The 14290-nt window shown below is 40.8% G+C and overlaps 1 protein-coding gene across 1 annotated transcript in view; it reads right to left on the reverse strand.

The window, feature by feature from the left end:
* Positions 1 to 213: 213 nt before the first annotated feature.
* The window catches only part of Dpp10 (dipeptidyl peptidase like 10), a 604540-nt gene continuing 590463 nt past the window's right edge, over positions 214 to 14290 (reverse strand). Inside the window, exons 22-26 of the mRNA XM_051203984.1 lie at positions 8323 to 8422; positions 8019 to 8077; positions 7823 to 7895; positions 4165 to 4238; positions 214 to 588 (exon numbers count right to left, since the gene is read on the reverse strand). Coding sequence (XP_051059941.1) covers positions 454 to 588; positions 4165 to 4238; positions 7823 to 7895; positions 8019 to 8077; positions 8323 to 8422 — 441 coding nt within the window. The 3' untranslated portion in view covers positions 214 to 453. The remainder of the gene's footprint in view (positions 589 to 4164; positions 4239 to 7822; positions 7896 to 8018; positions 8078 to 8322; positions 8423 to 14290) is intronic.

Consider the following 14290-nt stretch of genomic DNA (forward strand, 5'->3'; position numbering starts at 1 on the left):
TGAGAGAATTGCACTTATTATAAAGATACATTAACATGTTAGATTGCAGCTCAGCCATCAAAGATCAGGGACTGTGGTCCTGATGGTACGTTATGCGTTTTATGCAAAGGTGATCATGGCCATTGAAATCAAAGTGAGGGTAACTAGTCACAGAACAAAAGGGGATAACGGAAGGAAACATGCACTATTCCTACTTTAATGTGAAACTAACTGTTTTTCCCCAGGAAACCAACCCTTGCAACTTCCCATTACAATGAAACACCTTCTGCACTCTTGGCAGCACAGTAGATGAGGACTTCTGTCTTCGAGTTCTAATTCACTCTCTGAGTGTGCTGTTCCAGTTTCATCTCCTCAAGCTGCCCTTGAAATTCTGGAGCGTCTACAACATGACAGTCTCTTGGTTCGGTTTCATTGAGCCTCAACATCCCCTTCAGCTGTGTCTAATAGGGTACATTATTCATCTTCTTCTGGTTCTGGAGGCAGCACAGATATTTCTTCCTTTAGACAATCACTGAAGAATCTGAGGATTGTGCTGTAGAAATGATGCTTGCTTTTGTCGGAAACATGGTATCCCTCATCTGGATAGACCTATGACATTGAAGAAAAAGGTGGAATCAAGTTACTCTTATGTTGGTCTAGGGTCTACTTGAGCTATGCTACCTTTAGCTGCCTCGTCTCTCTATCCTAACCCTCCTATGATTGCCTGTGAATTTTTAATACTCGCTTCCTCAAAGGAAGTCTTCCAAGCTTTCTAAGCAATCAGAAGCTAAATCTGGTATGATGGATGCTTGTTAGCTAAAAGGCTGGATCTTTCCCATTTTTCCTGCAATATAGGAATCAGAAACAATTGATTTCAAGCAGCTACTAAAGGGTAGCATGGAGCATCTCCCTCTTCTCTGAAACATGTAAGAAAAGTCCCTGCTTAGACTAGAGATTCTGAATCCTTGTTAGACACTTTGTGTGGTGGTTTGTATAAGAATAACCACCATAGGTTCAGATATTTGAATACACGGTCACTAGAGAGTGATGGTATTGCAAAGGATTAGAAGGATTCAGCGGTGTGGCCTTGTTGAAGGAACTGAGTCTTTGAGAATTCAAAGGACTGGTCAGTCTCTGTCTGCTGTCTATGGATTAGGATATGGAATGCTCAGCTACTTCTCTAGCATCATGTTTGTCCTTATGTCACTGTGCTCTTCACCATGATGATAATAAATTAACCTCCAAAACCATAAGCAAGCTCTCAATTAAATGCTTTCTTCTATGAGTTGCCTTGGTCATGGCGTTTCTTCCCAGCAGTAGGACAATGATTAAGGCAGAAGTGGTATCAGGTGTGGGATCTTGCCTTGAGGTTGTAACTCCCTTTATTACATATCATCGAGGTTTCCTTTAAACTTTATCCCCTTGCGCACTGTAACTTCTGTCTTGTACATTACATTTCATTGTGCTCCTTTCCTTCTCAAACTGTACATTTTGTACTTCCTTGTTCCAGTTTCTCTTCTTCCTTGTAGATTTGCATAAAAGTGACCACTAATAACCACACGACAGTCAGGACTAGGCTATCGTGAAATCTCCTGGGCCGACAGCAATAATTCAAAACTTCAGTTTAGTCTCAGGAAATTATTTAGGACGAGGGTAGAAAGTAGCCACATTCTTTGCCAAAATATCACAAGAATGATCTCTAGGCCCCTCTGAAACTTCTTGTGCTGTGCCCCCCACCTACCCATATCACCCTCAGCACCACTGACTCCCTGCTTCTACTAGGATGGCCCAGCAAGTCCAGCTTAAAACTTTCAACTGCTTTTCTAGTCCAAAGCCCCACAGTCTTCCATATTCCTTCAAGCAACAGCATAGTCAGGCCTGTTGTAGCAATACATTACTTCCTAGAGAAGCAGACAAGAGTTTTACACCCTGATCTGTGACTTTTGATTGCCATGGGTCTTAGAAGATACTTTGACTTGGACTTTTGAAGTTGGATGGAATGGGAATGAATTTAGCATTATAATATGGCTATAAGCCTACTCTGGTGAGGAAGTAGGGTGTCGTGGTTTGAATGAGAATGGCCTTCACAGGCTCATATATTTGAATTATTAGTCACTAATAAGTGGCACTATTTGAAAGGATTAGAAGGATTAGGAGGTGTGGTGTAGTAAGATATTCACCTTTTCTGCACCGGTGGCATAGACCACGCCCATCGGAGGTGGAGATAGGGCTGGACATTCTTGGGGGAACTAAGTCTGAGGAGGGGGCTCCGAGAGCTCTCTTCCTTGCAGCACGGGGACAGGAGCACATCCGGAGGCATCCTTGGGAGCAGGAACCTGCTGGTGTTCATCTGTCTATGTTGTAAGTTATTTCTCCCTAAATAAACATCTATCTGGCCTATTTGTTTCTCCTGATCCTTATTAAACATCAATGTTGTGGGAGTGGCTTTGTTTGAGCAAGTGTGTCACTGGGGGTTGGCTTTGAGCTTTCAAAATCCCATGCCAGGCCCAGTAAGTCTCTCTCTTTCCATGAACATTTTATACCTGGGCCTATAAGTGATATTCCTCCAACTTGTTGTAACCTACCTCTCTGGCGTTTCTACTAATGTATTTTAAAATTCCCTGATTTATAGCTTTCTTGGTCCCACTACTATGAAACTGCTTCCACACTGGAGAACTTGGAGGCAGGTTAACCTAAATGTCCCCAGATCATGGTCACTCATGTCTTGACTCCCCAATAAACTATCACTTATTCTCTTTGAGCTAAGAGTTGTGCTTTTCCATTAGCCATGGGGAAATTTCAGCCATATGCCACAGATGCTATCAGGTGGCATTTTTAAACTTTCAGTTAGTGGGAGCTAGCTGTTTGTACATCCCACAAGTTTACACAGTGCTCAGAGATACCTTAACTCCCACACAGAGGAGAAAATGGCTACTAAGAAGGCTAAAACAGCCTAAGATAACTTGAGGAAGGGCTTCCAACCATTTCAAACCTTCCAACCTCTCCACAATCACCAAAGTTATAATAAGTCTTATCAGCTTCACAATTCATCACAGTAGTAGACTTTCCCATGCTCATACTGACTGTTGTGGCCTAAACACTGAAGTATGCTTGACCGAGCATGAGGCTTCTCCTAGAACACAAGGTCCAGACCTCTCTATACTTAAAGGAGTTACTTGAGAAAAAAATGCAATTGTGTATCATGTTTTTCATACACATTAAAGAGACCTACAAATTTTGTGGTCAGTTTAACAACCAAGGTGATATATTTCTTTAAGATGGGTCCAAGAAGTTGAAATGTACAGTGCAAAGGAGGTTAGCATTTCCAGTCTCTGTAGGAGGCTAGGATCCTTTCCCTTGCCTTGAGGGCATGCCAGAAAGCTAAAGGATTCTGCTATAGCAGGCTGGGAGACACAAAAAGTAAACTTTTAAAGTTTTCCTTGAGGAGAAAGGTCCAGGGCACTGTGACTTCACACGGGTCCTTCTGGGCTCTTATTTTCCTGAGACAAACCCTAAGATCAGTCATCAACAGAGAATATGCAGCTGTGGTTCAAACATGTCCTGCTAGCAGCTCCCACTGGCTCAATTGACCACGTGATTCTGATTTTGCTCCTGTGGAGAGTTATGGAGTCCTGAAGGCTTCTACTCAGGTTCCAAAGGAAAATGGCATGTCAGATTAATGCCTGAAGTTGTGATTGTGAAGCCAATGGAGAACACTGAAATTTGTTTAGAGGTATAAGAATCACACAATTCCTGGTGAAAGAAAAGGTAATAAACAGAGCCAGCTCTAGAAATCAGTTACATGAACTTGACCCAGCAAGAACACAGGGACATGACTTTTCAAGCTCTGTGAAGCTCATGCCATGTCATTATATCCTCTGGATGATGAAAGTAAAGCTATGCTATTTGATGTTTGCTCTGCTGTTGTCCTTCAACTTACATGCAGATCCTGTGGCTGGCAAATGATAGGTGTGCGTGTACTCTCGCACACGCGCACACACACACACACACACACACACACACACACACACACTTACATTTTTAAAGAGATGTTTTACTTTTCCACAAGCTCTTGTAAAGTTATGCCTCTTTGCCACAGACCCAAAGCCACCGGGTCCTACCAAGACCTGCAAATTCCTGATACAAAGCTGAGGATGAGAATAGCTTTCGGGAATGGTGGCTTACCTGCAGAGTGTAATTCACTCCAGCTTTTATCAGATGCTTGATCAATTCTGCTGAGTGCTGGAAATGAACTTTTGCTGAAAAATATTAAATTATGATCTTTGAAAGAAATGAATCCATTAGCACCAGAGAAATTTTAATATGTTTTCCAAAGAGCTTAAGTGTCTTGCATACATTACTCACTCAGAAGACCCAACATAAATATTAACTAGGAAGCTGTTAGGCAAAATAGCAAAGTTTCATTTCACAATATAAAACAGAATAACAAGACGAGAGCTATTACCAGCTGAATTTAAGTATCCCATGGCACTCTACGCATATGTGTAGGTTTGTGTGGTTACCCTGTGTGCAGGTGTGCATATGCACACTTGTGAGCACATGTGGAGGTCAGAGAATCACTTTGGATGTAATCCCTCAAGTGTCTTCCACTCTTTATTTTCGAGGTGGTTTCACACAGGCCCCGGGGCCCTTGACAAATAAGCTAACCTAGCTGGCCATCAAGTTCCTTTTACGCACTTGTCTCTGTCTATCATCTTGCCAAGAATGGAATTATAAGCATATGCTACCATGTCTGTATTTTTTTACTTTTTATTTGGACTCTGGGGAATCCAAAACCTGGTCCTTATACTTGGGAGCCACCTGCCCAATTCTGTATGTGGTCATTTAGATATATTTTGTATAATTTTGAAGTTAATTATATATTTTGCTCTTGATAAACATCGAAGGCAATGTTTGTCTTGTCTGCCATGAATACAGCAAAGTAATTTTCATATACATACTTGAAGAGCTCTAGAATCTTGACTGAGCTGGACAGTGACTGCATTATTTTAAATAAAAGTGAACAATAGTGAGATGGTACATCAGAACGATGTGCTTGGCACACTGATATCAGCCACTGGGACTCATAAGAGGTAGACAGAGACAACAGACTCCCAGACCACCAAAAGTTGTCCTCTGACCCCAAACACATGCCTTCATGATGATGTGCCCCTACATGTACACACATACATTGAATATATACATAGATATAATTAAACTCTCATACTAGAACTGAATGTCCCTTGTTGAAAAGATAAAACTTTGTTGTTCATTATTCAGTGTTAAATATTTAATGTAGAGGAAACGGCCTTTTCTCTTTGACTTGCATTTTCCTGCTGTCTGAATGGAAGGTCCCAAACCTTTGGAATACAAATCTCAGGAACTCTGTGTTTAGTAATTGTTTTGTCTGAGCTACTTATGAAATTTAGCTCTGCCACTTTAATCTTTCTGTGCTTGGATTTTGCCTCGGTTATTTCTTTTAGTCTATACATGCATTGTGATTTCCATAAATAACTTCAAGCTAACATTTTGTATCTGTCTTGGAAGAACTAGGTCAGCCTTATCAGTGGTCTGAGCCTTCCTAGGCTCTCATTCTATGGTGTGGAATAATCTTTCTATACAGCAAAGGGTAAACAGTTCCAAATTGTCATTCATTTTTTAATACACAGGAGATCTTTCTGAAAATTTTCTTGTTATAATTAATTAATGAGAAAAATCAATAATTCTAAATAAATATAAGTAGCTTAGTATGTGTATGTGATTTGAACACAGATTTATGAGGGCAATACCTGAGTTAAAATAATTTCATATAACTCATGTGTATTGTTTTTGTAGGGAAGACATATGGAAAGAACTCCATGTCTACATTTGATATGGCTGAAAACATAAGCATGCAGATGAACTGTTGGAGGGGGAATGAGAGGAAGGGAAGCAGAGATAAAGGCAGAGACAGAGATAGAGAGGGAGAAAGAGAGAGAGAGAAAATGTATGATGTTTGTGTGAGAGGGAGTATGGAGACACATAGAGGAAAAACATGGGTGTCAGTCCTTGCCTATCAACATTTTTGAGGGAAAATTCTCTTGTTTGTAGCTGAGCACACTAGGTTCCCTAGTTAGCCAACTTGCAGAACTCCTGTCTCCACCTCCCATCTCTCCTTAGGAGCATCACTGTGTCTGGCTTTTGGATTCTAAGGATCCAAGCTTAGGTCCTCGGTGAAACATCGCCCCATCCCCCAATAACTAATATCATTATTGTTTTCTGCTTTGTTATCAATGTGAATGTCAACGAACACCTTCAAGTTGGCTTCTCTATGAGCTGTGTGGTGAATGTAGACAGCTGTGTGGTGTTCTGTGCATCTCTCTGAACCTCTATATAGCATGCAGTATGTAAAGCCCCTACCTAAAACGGAATCCGATAGGAAACAACATGGTTTAGTAATATCAACAACTCAGTGTGGTAATTTGAATGTAATTAACACCATTATCTCATCTAGGGAGTGGCACTATTAGGAAGTGTTGCTTTGTTGGAGTGGGTATGGTCTTGTTGGAAAAAGTGTGCCACTGTGGGGCCAGTCTTTGAGGTTTCCTATGCTCAGGACAGTGTCTCAGTGGACTTCTTGCCTGCACGATGATGTAGGACTCTCAGCTACTCCAGCACCATGCCTGACTACACACCAACATACTCTCCATCATGACAGTAATGGACTAAACCTCTGAAACTGTAAGCAAGCCCCAACTATTAAATGTTTTCTTTATAAGAGTTGGCATGGTCATGGTGTCTCTTCACAGCAATAAAAGCACCTTCTAAAGGGTTTTCAAAGAGGACTAAAAATTCTAGGGTGATGTCTAGAGACAGAATCATTTAACTTGAACTAAAATTGGTTCAGGTTTCATAGTGAAGGTGATAACAATCATAGTACCCAGAACAAATACACAGTTAAAAATTAGTGAGTTCCTATGACTACCACTGACATATATGGATAGTCTTAATACTTTGACATCCTTTCCAAGCATGGTGCTCTCTGCAGTATTGCATCATACAATGTTGCTATTAACTAAATCTTCTGAATACATTTTCCAACTTGTAGTAATTGTCAATTATTTTAAATAATTGTAGAGCTTTAGAAGAGTTGTCAAGAGAAAAAAAATGGTTCCTGTGTAAGCTGCACAAGACTTTCTTCTTCCTTTTCTTTTTTCCCCCATCTTACACTGTGATGAGAGGCTTATTGTACAATAAAACAAAAGGACTTTGGGGACCAACCATGAGCTACTTCAATTAGAGTTCATTACTACTTACCTGTCTCTAGTTTTTATATCAGGAGGGGCCCCAGGTTAGCATGTGGCTTTTGGTCTTCCTAGTACCTTAACTTAATTTTAAGTAAAAGACACGCGCACGCACACACACACACACACACACACACACACACACACACACACACACAATGCAAAGATGAAGGCATATACCTTCCCATTCATACATACTCAAAGACATCTCACATGCATTGATCTGAGCCCTGATTTAGCCATATCTCAACACTAAATTTTTGTTGTTCCTTAGTCAACGCTAATCACAATATAGTCTTTGGCTGCAAGTGGCCACCGACTAATGTATGCATGAATGCAAAACTAGAGATTAAGTTTCCCTATCACATCAGAAAGTCATACAGGATAGACTGCCTTATTTCCTTCCCACTTCCTTCCAGACATCTTTTTCTCCATACAACTTCCTGTACTTTTGTTCAGCAGCTTCATGGGACCCTCTGGAAACTAGTCCTATATGTAAAATGGGTTCCTTTGTAACAGGACAGCACCAGCCAGATGGAACCAACAAATGCAATACTTACTATCAGCAGTTCCGTGAACTATTAATATATTTTCTTCTTTTAGACCATGAATGTTATGCAGTACACTGGATGCCTGTAAGTAAAACACAAGTATATGTATGTGTAGAGAGACTGGAACTGAAGAAATTCAACCTAATTTTTATGCCAGTAAAAAAAAAATTCCCTTTGCTTTTGTTGTTATTCTTGTATTAGTTACCTGGTAAGTGCTTTCTTCCTTTGATGGCATACCAAGGTACCGCTCAGAGAAAGCTGATGCTGTGACCCAAGGAGAAAAAAAAATTCAGAAGAAGCAAACCATAGATGAAACCTGTTTCATCCTTTATTTATGCACTTCAAATTTAATTGTCATGCTCTGGTAAAATCAATTGCATAAGGGAGGTGACAACTAACCACAGGCTTTAATAACGCATGATAAATGAGATCAATTGAGTTTCTCTGCATTGGGATTCTGATTTCCACCAATCAATACCTTAGACTAGGACCGTGTTGGACATACTCACCGTACAACTTCATGTCTGAGATGGGTGCAACCACTGCCCCACATTTGAAAAGATGCTCATCTGATTTTAAGATCATTGATGCAACATAGCCCCCATACCCCTGAGGGAAAGAAAATTGCAATAATTATTCCTAACAATATTTGTGCCTTTTCATCACTGTTTAATAATGCACACATCCCAGTGTCTCAGGGAGTAGAATAGAACACACACACACACACACACACACAAATATGTGTACAAATGAGGATTCAACGGCTGTTTAAAATTTTATACAACAGGCCATTTTAATAACCAAGTAAAATATGAAATCAATTATACATCACAAAAGTCACATTTTCATACCACATATCTGGGAAATGCTCCAAATAACTTAAAAGAAAGGGAAATGAAGTACTCTTTGCACATAATTTCAAGATAATTTGGTATGTATTCTAGCAGAATGCTTAATAACAATGATGGTTATATACAATTATGAAAGAAAAGTAAAATACTTAAAATACAGACCACAACTATATTCTTTGTAATTTCCTTATAGGGGCTAAGGACTTGTCACTCTAAAGTGTGACTCTGGGAGACCAGAATCTGCTGTCAGGGGATGAATAACCCTCTTCGGGAAAAGGATGATTTGAGACAATTATTTTGAGAAATTACAGACTGGAGCTGCACTGAAGGCTCACGTGGTAATGCGTTTGCCATGCAAGCCTGTTGTCCCAAGTTTGATCTCCCGAAACTCAAGTTTCAAAACCTAAAATGCTGAGCATGATGGTGCACAGTTAGCACCCTAGTGTTTGGAAGCTGAAGGCAGGTGAGTGCCTGGAGCTAGCAGGCCAGTTAATCTAGCCTACTTGGTGAGCTCTAGGATAAGGAGAGACCTTGTCTCAATAATTAAGGTGGGTGATGCCTGAGATATAAAAGCCCTCAACTGACTCCACCCATATACACATTTGCAAACCCGTGAACCCCTCCACACACAAACATACAAGCTGAACACTTACATAAAGAAGAAAAGAAAAGAAAAATCTGCTAGACATAGGACAGGCAGGATTTGTCTAGGTTGTAAGAGATTTATGTCTAAAGGGAAATCTGTTGATAAGATATCAGCCATCTGCACCATTAAGAAGGGAGACCTAAATTCTCAAATTTTCACATTTGGCAATGGCACTAAGTAAGTAGAAGATGAAAGGAGAGAAAAGAGAAGGGGAAAGAGGAAGCCAGAAGAACCAGATTAAGACAAGGGAAGAAGGATGGGCTAAGGGGGATGGGGGAAAAGAAGAGGAGGAAGGAAAGGAATAGGAAGAGATGAAGGCAATAGTAAAGAAACAAGTTCTAATTTATATAGACAAATAAATTAATCAGTGCTCATTGGAGGTGCAGGCATGGGATGGGACTGTGCAGGAGCTGCGGTGTCAGCAGGGCAGAAGACACAAGCGTCTGATGGTAGAATGGGAATAAAACCCTGAAAAGTATGCACAACGTGAGACTGTGAGCACAAAATGGCCCGTGAAAGGATCAGATTTCAGCTTCTCTCTGCACAAAGGCAAATGCAAACATACACGGAGGAGGTGTCCAATGATGTCAGCTCTCACTGTCTACTCCAGTAACCACTTTGTCATGGAGATGGATGACATCACGCCATGCTATATAGACCTTAAATCTTCATGTCAGTATCATCCAGGAAAAAATTATCACTTATTCCAATATTTTATAATAAATGAGTAATAGAGCAATTCAGTAGATTGGAGCGACTTTCTTTTGTTTTTTATTTATTATTTTACATGTCGATCCCAGTTCCCCCTCCCTCCCTCGCTCCCTCCCTCACTCACTTTTACCCTCTCTGCCCTCTCACATGCACCCTAACCACCCTCCCCTCCCATCCCCCCACCCCAATTCCATATGTAGGGGAATGCCATCCAATTGGGGTCATGTAGATCTGACAGGTCATGTGAAGTAGGGACTAGAGCTTCTCTCCTGTCTCTAGGTTAAGGCAGTTATCCCTCCATGGAGGGATGTGTTAGCAAGGTCATTTTGTGCACCAGGGATACATCCTGGCTCCATTTCTGAGGTCCCTTAGACTGCTCAGGCCTTCTGGCTGAGACCCATATTCAGGGGGTCCTGAGTCAGTCCCATGCTGGCTTCCCCGCTATCAGTCTGGGGGCCTGTTAGCTTCTCCTTGTTCAGGTAAACTGTCTCTATGTGTTTCTGCAGCCTGGTCTTGTCCTCTCCATCTGCATCTGGGTTCTAGTTCGACTCAGTGTTTATGTACGGGTGTTTGCTCCTGTTTCCAACAGGTATTAGATGAGGATTCCATGGATAAGTTAGTTGTTGATCTCACTATCCTGGAAGGGCATTTATGGTAGCTCAAATTGTTAGTTGGCAGCAGTCTTGTAGTTCTCTAGACCTTTCTTTGTGTTCAATTTTATCTTCAAACCAATACTGGCTCCCTCTTTCATGTTCTCCTCTCTCTCTCTCTCTCTCTCTTCTGTCTTGTATTCCTATCGGGACTCAATCTTCCTAGTTGCACGTGTTTTCCTCTCCTCCCCCTCGCTTTCTCCTACTTCTCTCTCCATTTGCTGCCCCCCCCCACACTTCCCCTGTGCTCTGGGGGACTTGTCCCTTCCCAGTTCTGTGAGGGACTTTATATGAATCTCTTAGAGTACACCTTGTATCCTAGTTCCGCTGGTAGTGTGAATTATAGGCTGGTGATCCTTTGCTCTAGGTCTAAAATCTATATATGAGTGAGTACATACTATGTTCCTCTTTTTTGTGACTGGGTTACCTCATTCAGGATGGCTTCTTCAAGTGCCATCCTCTTGCCTGAGAATTTCAAGATACCATTATTTTTTTTCTGCAGAGTAATAATATTCCATTGTGTAGATGTGCCACATCTTCATTATCCATTCTTCAATTGAGGGGCATCTAGGTTGCTTCCAGGTTCTTGCTATTACAAATAGTGCTGCTATGAACATAGTTGAACAGATGTCTTTGGTTCATGGATGTGAATCCTTTGGGTATATGCCTAAGAGGGGGATTGCCGGGTCCTGTGCTAAACTAATTCCCATTTTCCTGAGGAACCGCCATACTGATCTCCAAAATGGCTGTACGAGTTTGCACTCCCACCAGCAGTGGAGGAATATTCCCCTTTCTCCACATTGGAGGGACTTTGTTACTTTGTTACTTTGCCTTTCTTTCTTTTTTCTTCCTTCTTTCCTTCCTTCCTTCCTTCCTTCCTTCCTTCCTTTTTCTCTTTTAACACAAAAATCTCACAAGTCTATGTTGCCTCCAACCTCAGATTCTCCTGCTTCAGATTCCTGAGAGGTGGGATTCAGGTATATTAACATGTTTAATTTTAAACAAACTTTAACAGGATGTCTGCAACACTGTTGGACATTATTTTTTATTAGGTTTTAATTTTTGTGTATGTATTTGTACATGTACTTGCATGCCACCGTGCCAGATCAAGGAGTCTGTTATTTCCTCCCACCATGTAGGTCCTAGGGATTAAACTCAGGTCATTAGGCTTGGTGGCAAGCACATTTTCCCCTGAGCCATCTTGCCCGCCCCTGTAAGACACTTTGAATCCTAGGTTCTTATGGTATACTAATACAATAAAGATTGCCTCCCAGAAATGTCTCCTTGTTTCCTCCCAGAATTCCCTAAATTCATTGAATGAGGCAGGGAGGAAAGAATCATCAAAAGCAAACAAGCCATTTCATGAGGATTTGAAAAGAACCTGGGCCTAGGAAGACGGCCCAGCTAGGATTTTGCAGCTAAGGTCAGGTACACACATCCTTTGCTTCTGCTTCCTGAGAGACTGTGTTTCATCTTTTTTTTTTTAAATATGAAAATTTGGAACATAATGAAGCTAAATAATCTTTAAGACTTAATTATAGTGAAAGCTGTGGAATTTAAAAATCAAATCTAAAATGCTGCTTTAATTTGATTTATTTCAGAGAAATAACTTCCACTTTTAAAGGTATAAAAAATCAACACTGGCAGGAATTAGAATAAATTGAGTTTTAATTGCTCAACCTCCTTTCAATCATCCATGTTTATTCACTGAGGCAAAAGTTGAACTTGAAAGAGCTTTTGGGAAACAGACTGTGGAAGACCGAGAGAGTCAGATATGAGCTTTCGCTAGATGGGGATATGCTGCGTTTAATTTTTAAACAAGTTCACAATTCAGGTAGATTCTGAGTTTGAGGTTCCTCTTATTGACCCACAGCCAATTAGAGGTGGTTTGCACTCAATGGGGAGGCAAACATTCAACAGCTCCAGATGCTCTGCTTCTACTATGCCCGTGTTTGCTTCCCTCTATGATCAACATTTTTTCCAATCACAGAAATTTTAGTGGATGACCAAAACCTGGAACTAAAATATGTTTGCAAAAGCCAAAACAGAGTTTGTATGCCAGTGGGGTGGGTTCCTTTTCTCCCCCAGAAATGGCTAGTTTTGCCTACTATGGGAGATTGGATAATCAAAACAAAGAAATGGAAGCTGATTGGTTCTTTTACAGGAGTGCCAGCCCTACCCCCAAACACAAATTTGAAAGTCTTCCTGAGTAGTTCTCCTGGAATGGGGCACACCAAGTCTTTTTTTTGGGGAAAACAAAGAGTAAGGAAATTGGCAATTTTAAACACTGAAGCGAAAAGTATACTGATATACCTAGACTCTCCTTTTCCTGTCTGTTTCCCTGCCTGGGATCTATCTGACTCTTGGTCCTCAACATGATTAAAATATACTGTATATGTGCTTTAAATTATCAAATAACAAATAAAAATATATTTTAAAAATTGGTGTTTCAGAATTAACACAATTTTATCACTATATATCTCTCTGCGATAAATCTGATTCTTTGATATTAAGTCCCCATATCCTTATCTATCTATCTATATCTATAACCATCTCCATCTCCATCTATATCTATATCATATATATCATACATATGCTTCTTCCTGTGGCGGTGCCTGCTCTTGCATCAAAGTGTGTGTGCAGAGATCAAGGAACAATTTGAGTCTTGGTTTTCCAACTCCGGGTCATCACTGAATAAGCCAGGCTAGCTACCTGTGACTTTCTGAGGATTTCCTGCCTCCTCTGTGTAGTAGCACCACACTCACGGTATACTGCATTCAGCTTTAAACAGGTTTAGGAATGTGCACTTACATTCTCTTTTTTTTTTTTGGTTTTTGGAGACAAGGTTTCTCTGTATTGCTTTGGAGCCTGTCCTGGAACTGGCTCTGTAGAGCAGGCTGGCCTCGACCTCATAGAGATCTGCCTGCCTCTGCCTCCCAAGTGCTGGGATTAAAGGCTTGTGCCACCAATGCCTGAATTGTACTCACATTTTTGCATTTATGTCGCCAAATCTTTGCTCACTGATGCATTTTCCAGCTCTGATTATATAAAGTTTCACAAACTCCAGAAATAGCTTGAGCTGGTTTCCAACTTTAAGACGTTCCTTTGCAATTAACAAGCTGGGAAAATTGTAACTATTGATCCCCTCTTTGTAAGTCAAGTTTAATATGTTTTTTAGTCACTCTTATCTGTAAGCGTGAGACCAGCCTTGGGAAGCCACATTCCTTTTTTACTCCTTAGCCTATGCCAGCAAGGTCTCCCAGTGAGAGATTTATACTTCAGTATCTCCTTCAAAGAAAGTGCAGCAGGTGAAAGCACTTGCTGTACAAACCTGATGATCTGAGTTCAATCCTTGGAACCCACTCACAGGTGAGAGGAGAGAGCTTTCTCCACAAATCTACCTCTGACCTCCACAATGCATTATGCACGGAGTTCATGTGTGAATGCAAGCACGCGTGCACGCGTGCGTGCGCACGCACACACACACACACACACACACACACACTAACAAATGAACATAAAAAATTAAACTGGTCTTCTCATCACCCATCTTTGACAGTCTTTCTGTCTCATATCAACTGATACTTTATTGCTTATCCTCCATTTTTTTCTCTATAAC

The sequence above is a fragment of the Phodopus roborovskii genome, unplaced genomic scaffold, assembly GCF_943737965.1.
Source record: "Phodopus roborovskii unplaced genomic scaffold, PHOROB, whole genome shotgun sequence".
In the NCBI taxonomy this organism is placed as follows: domain Eukaryota; kingdom Metazoa; phylum Chordata; class Mammalia; order Rodentia; family Cricetidae; genus Phodopus; species Phodopus roborovskii.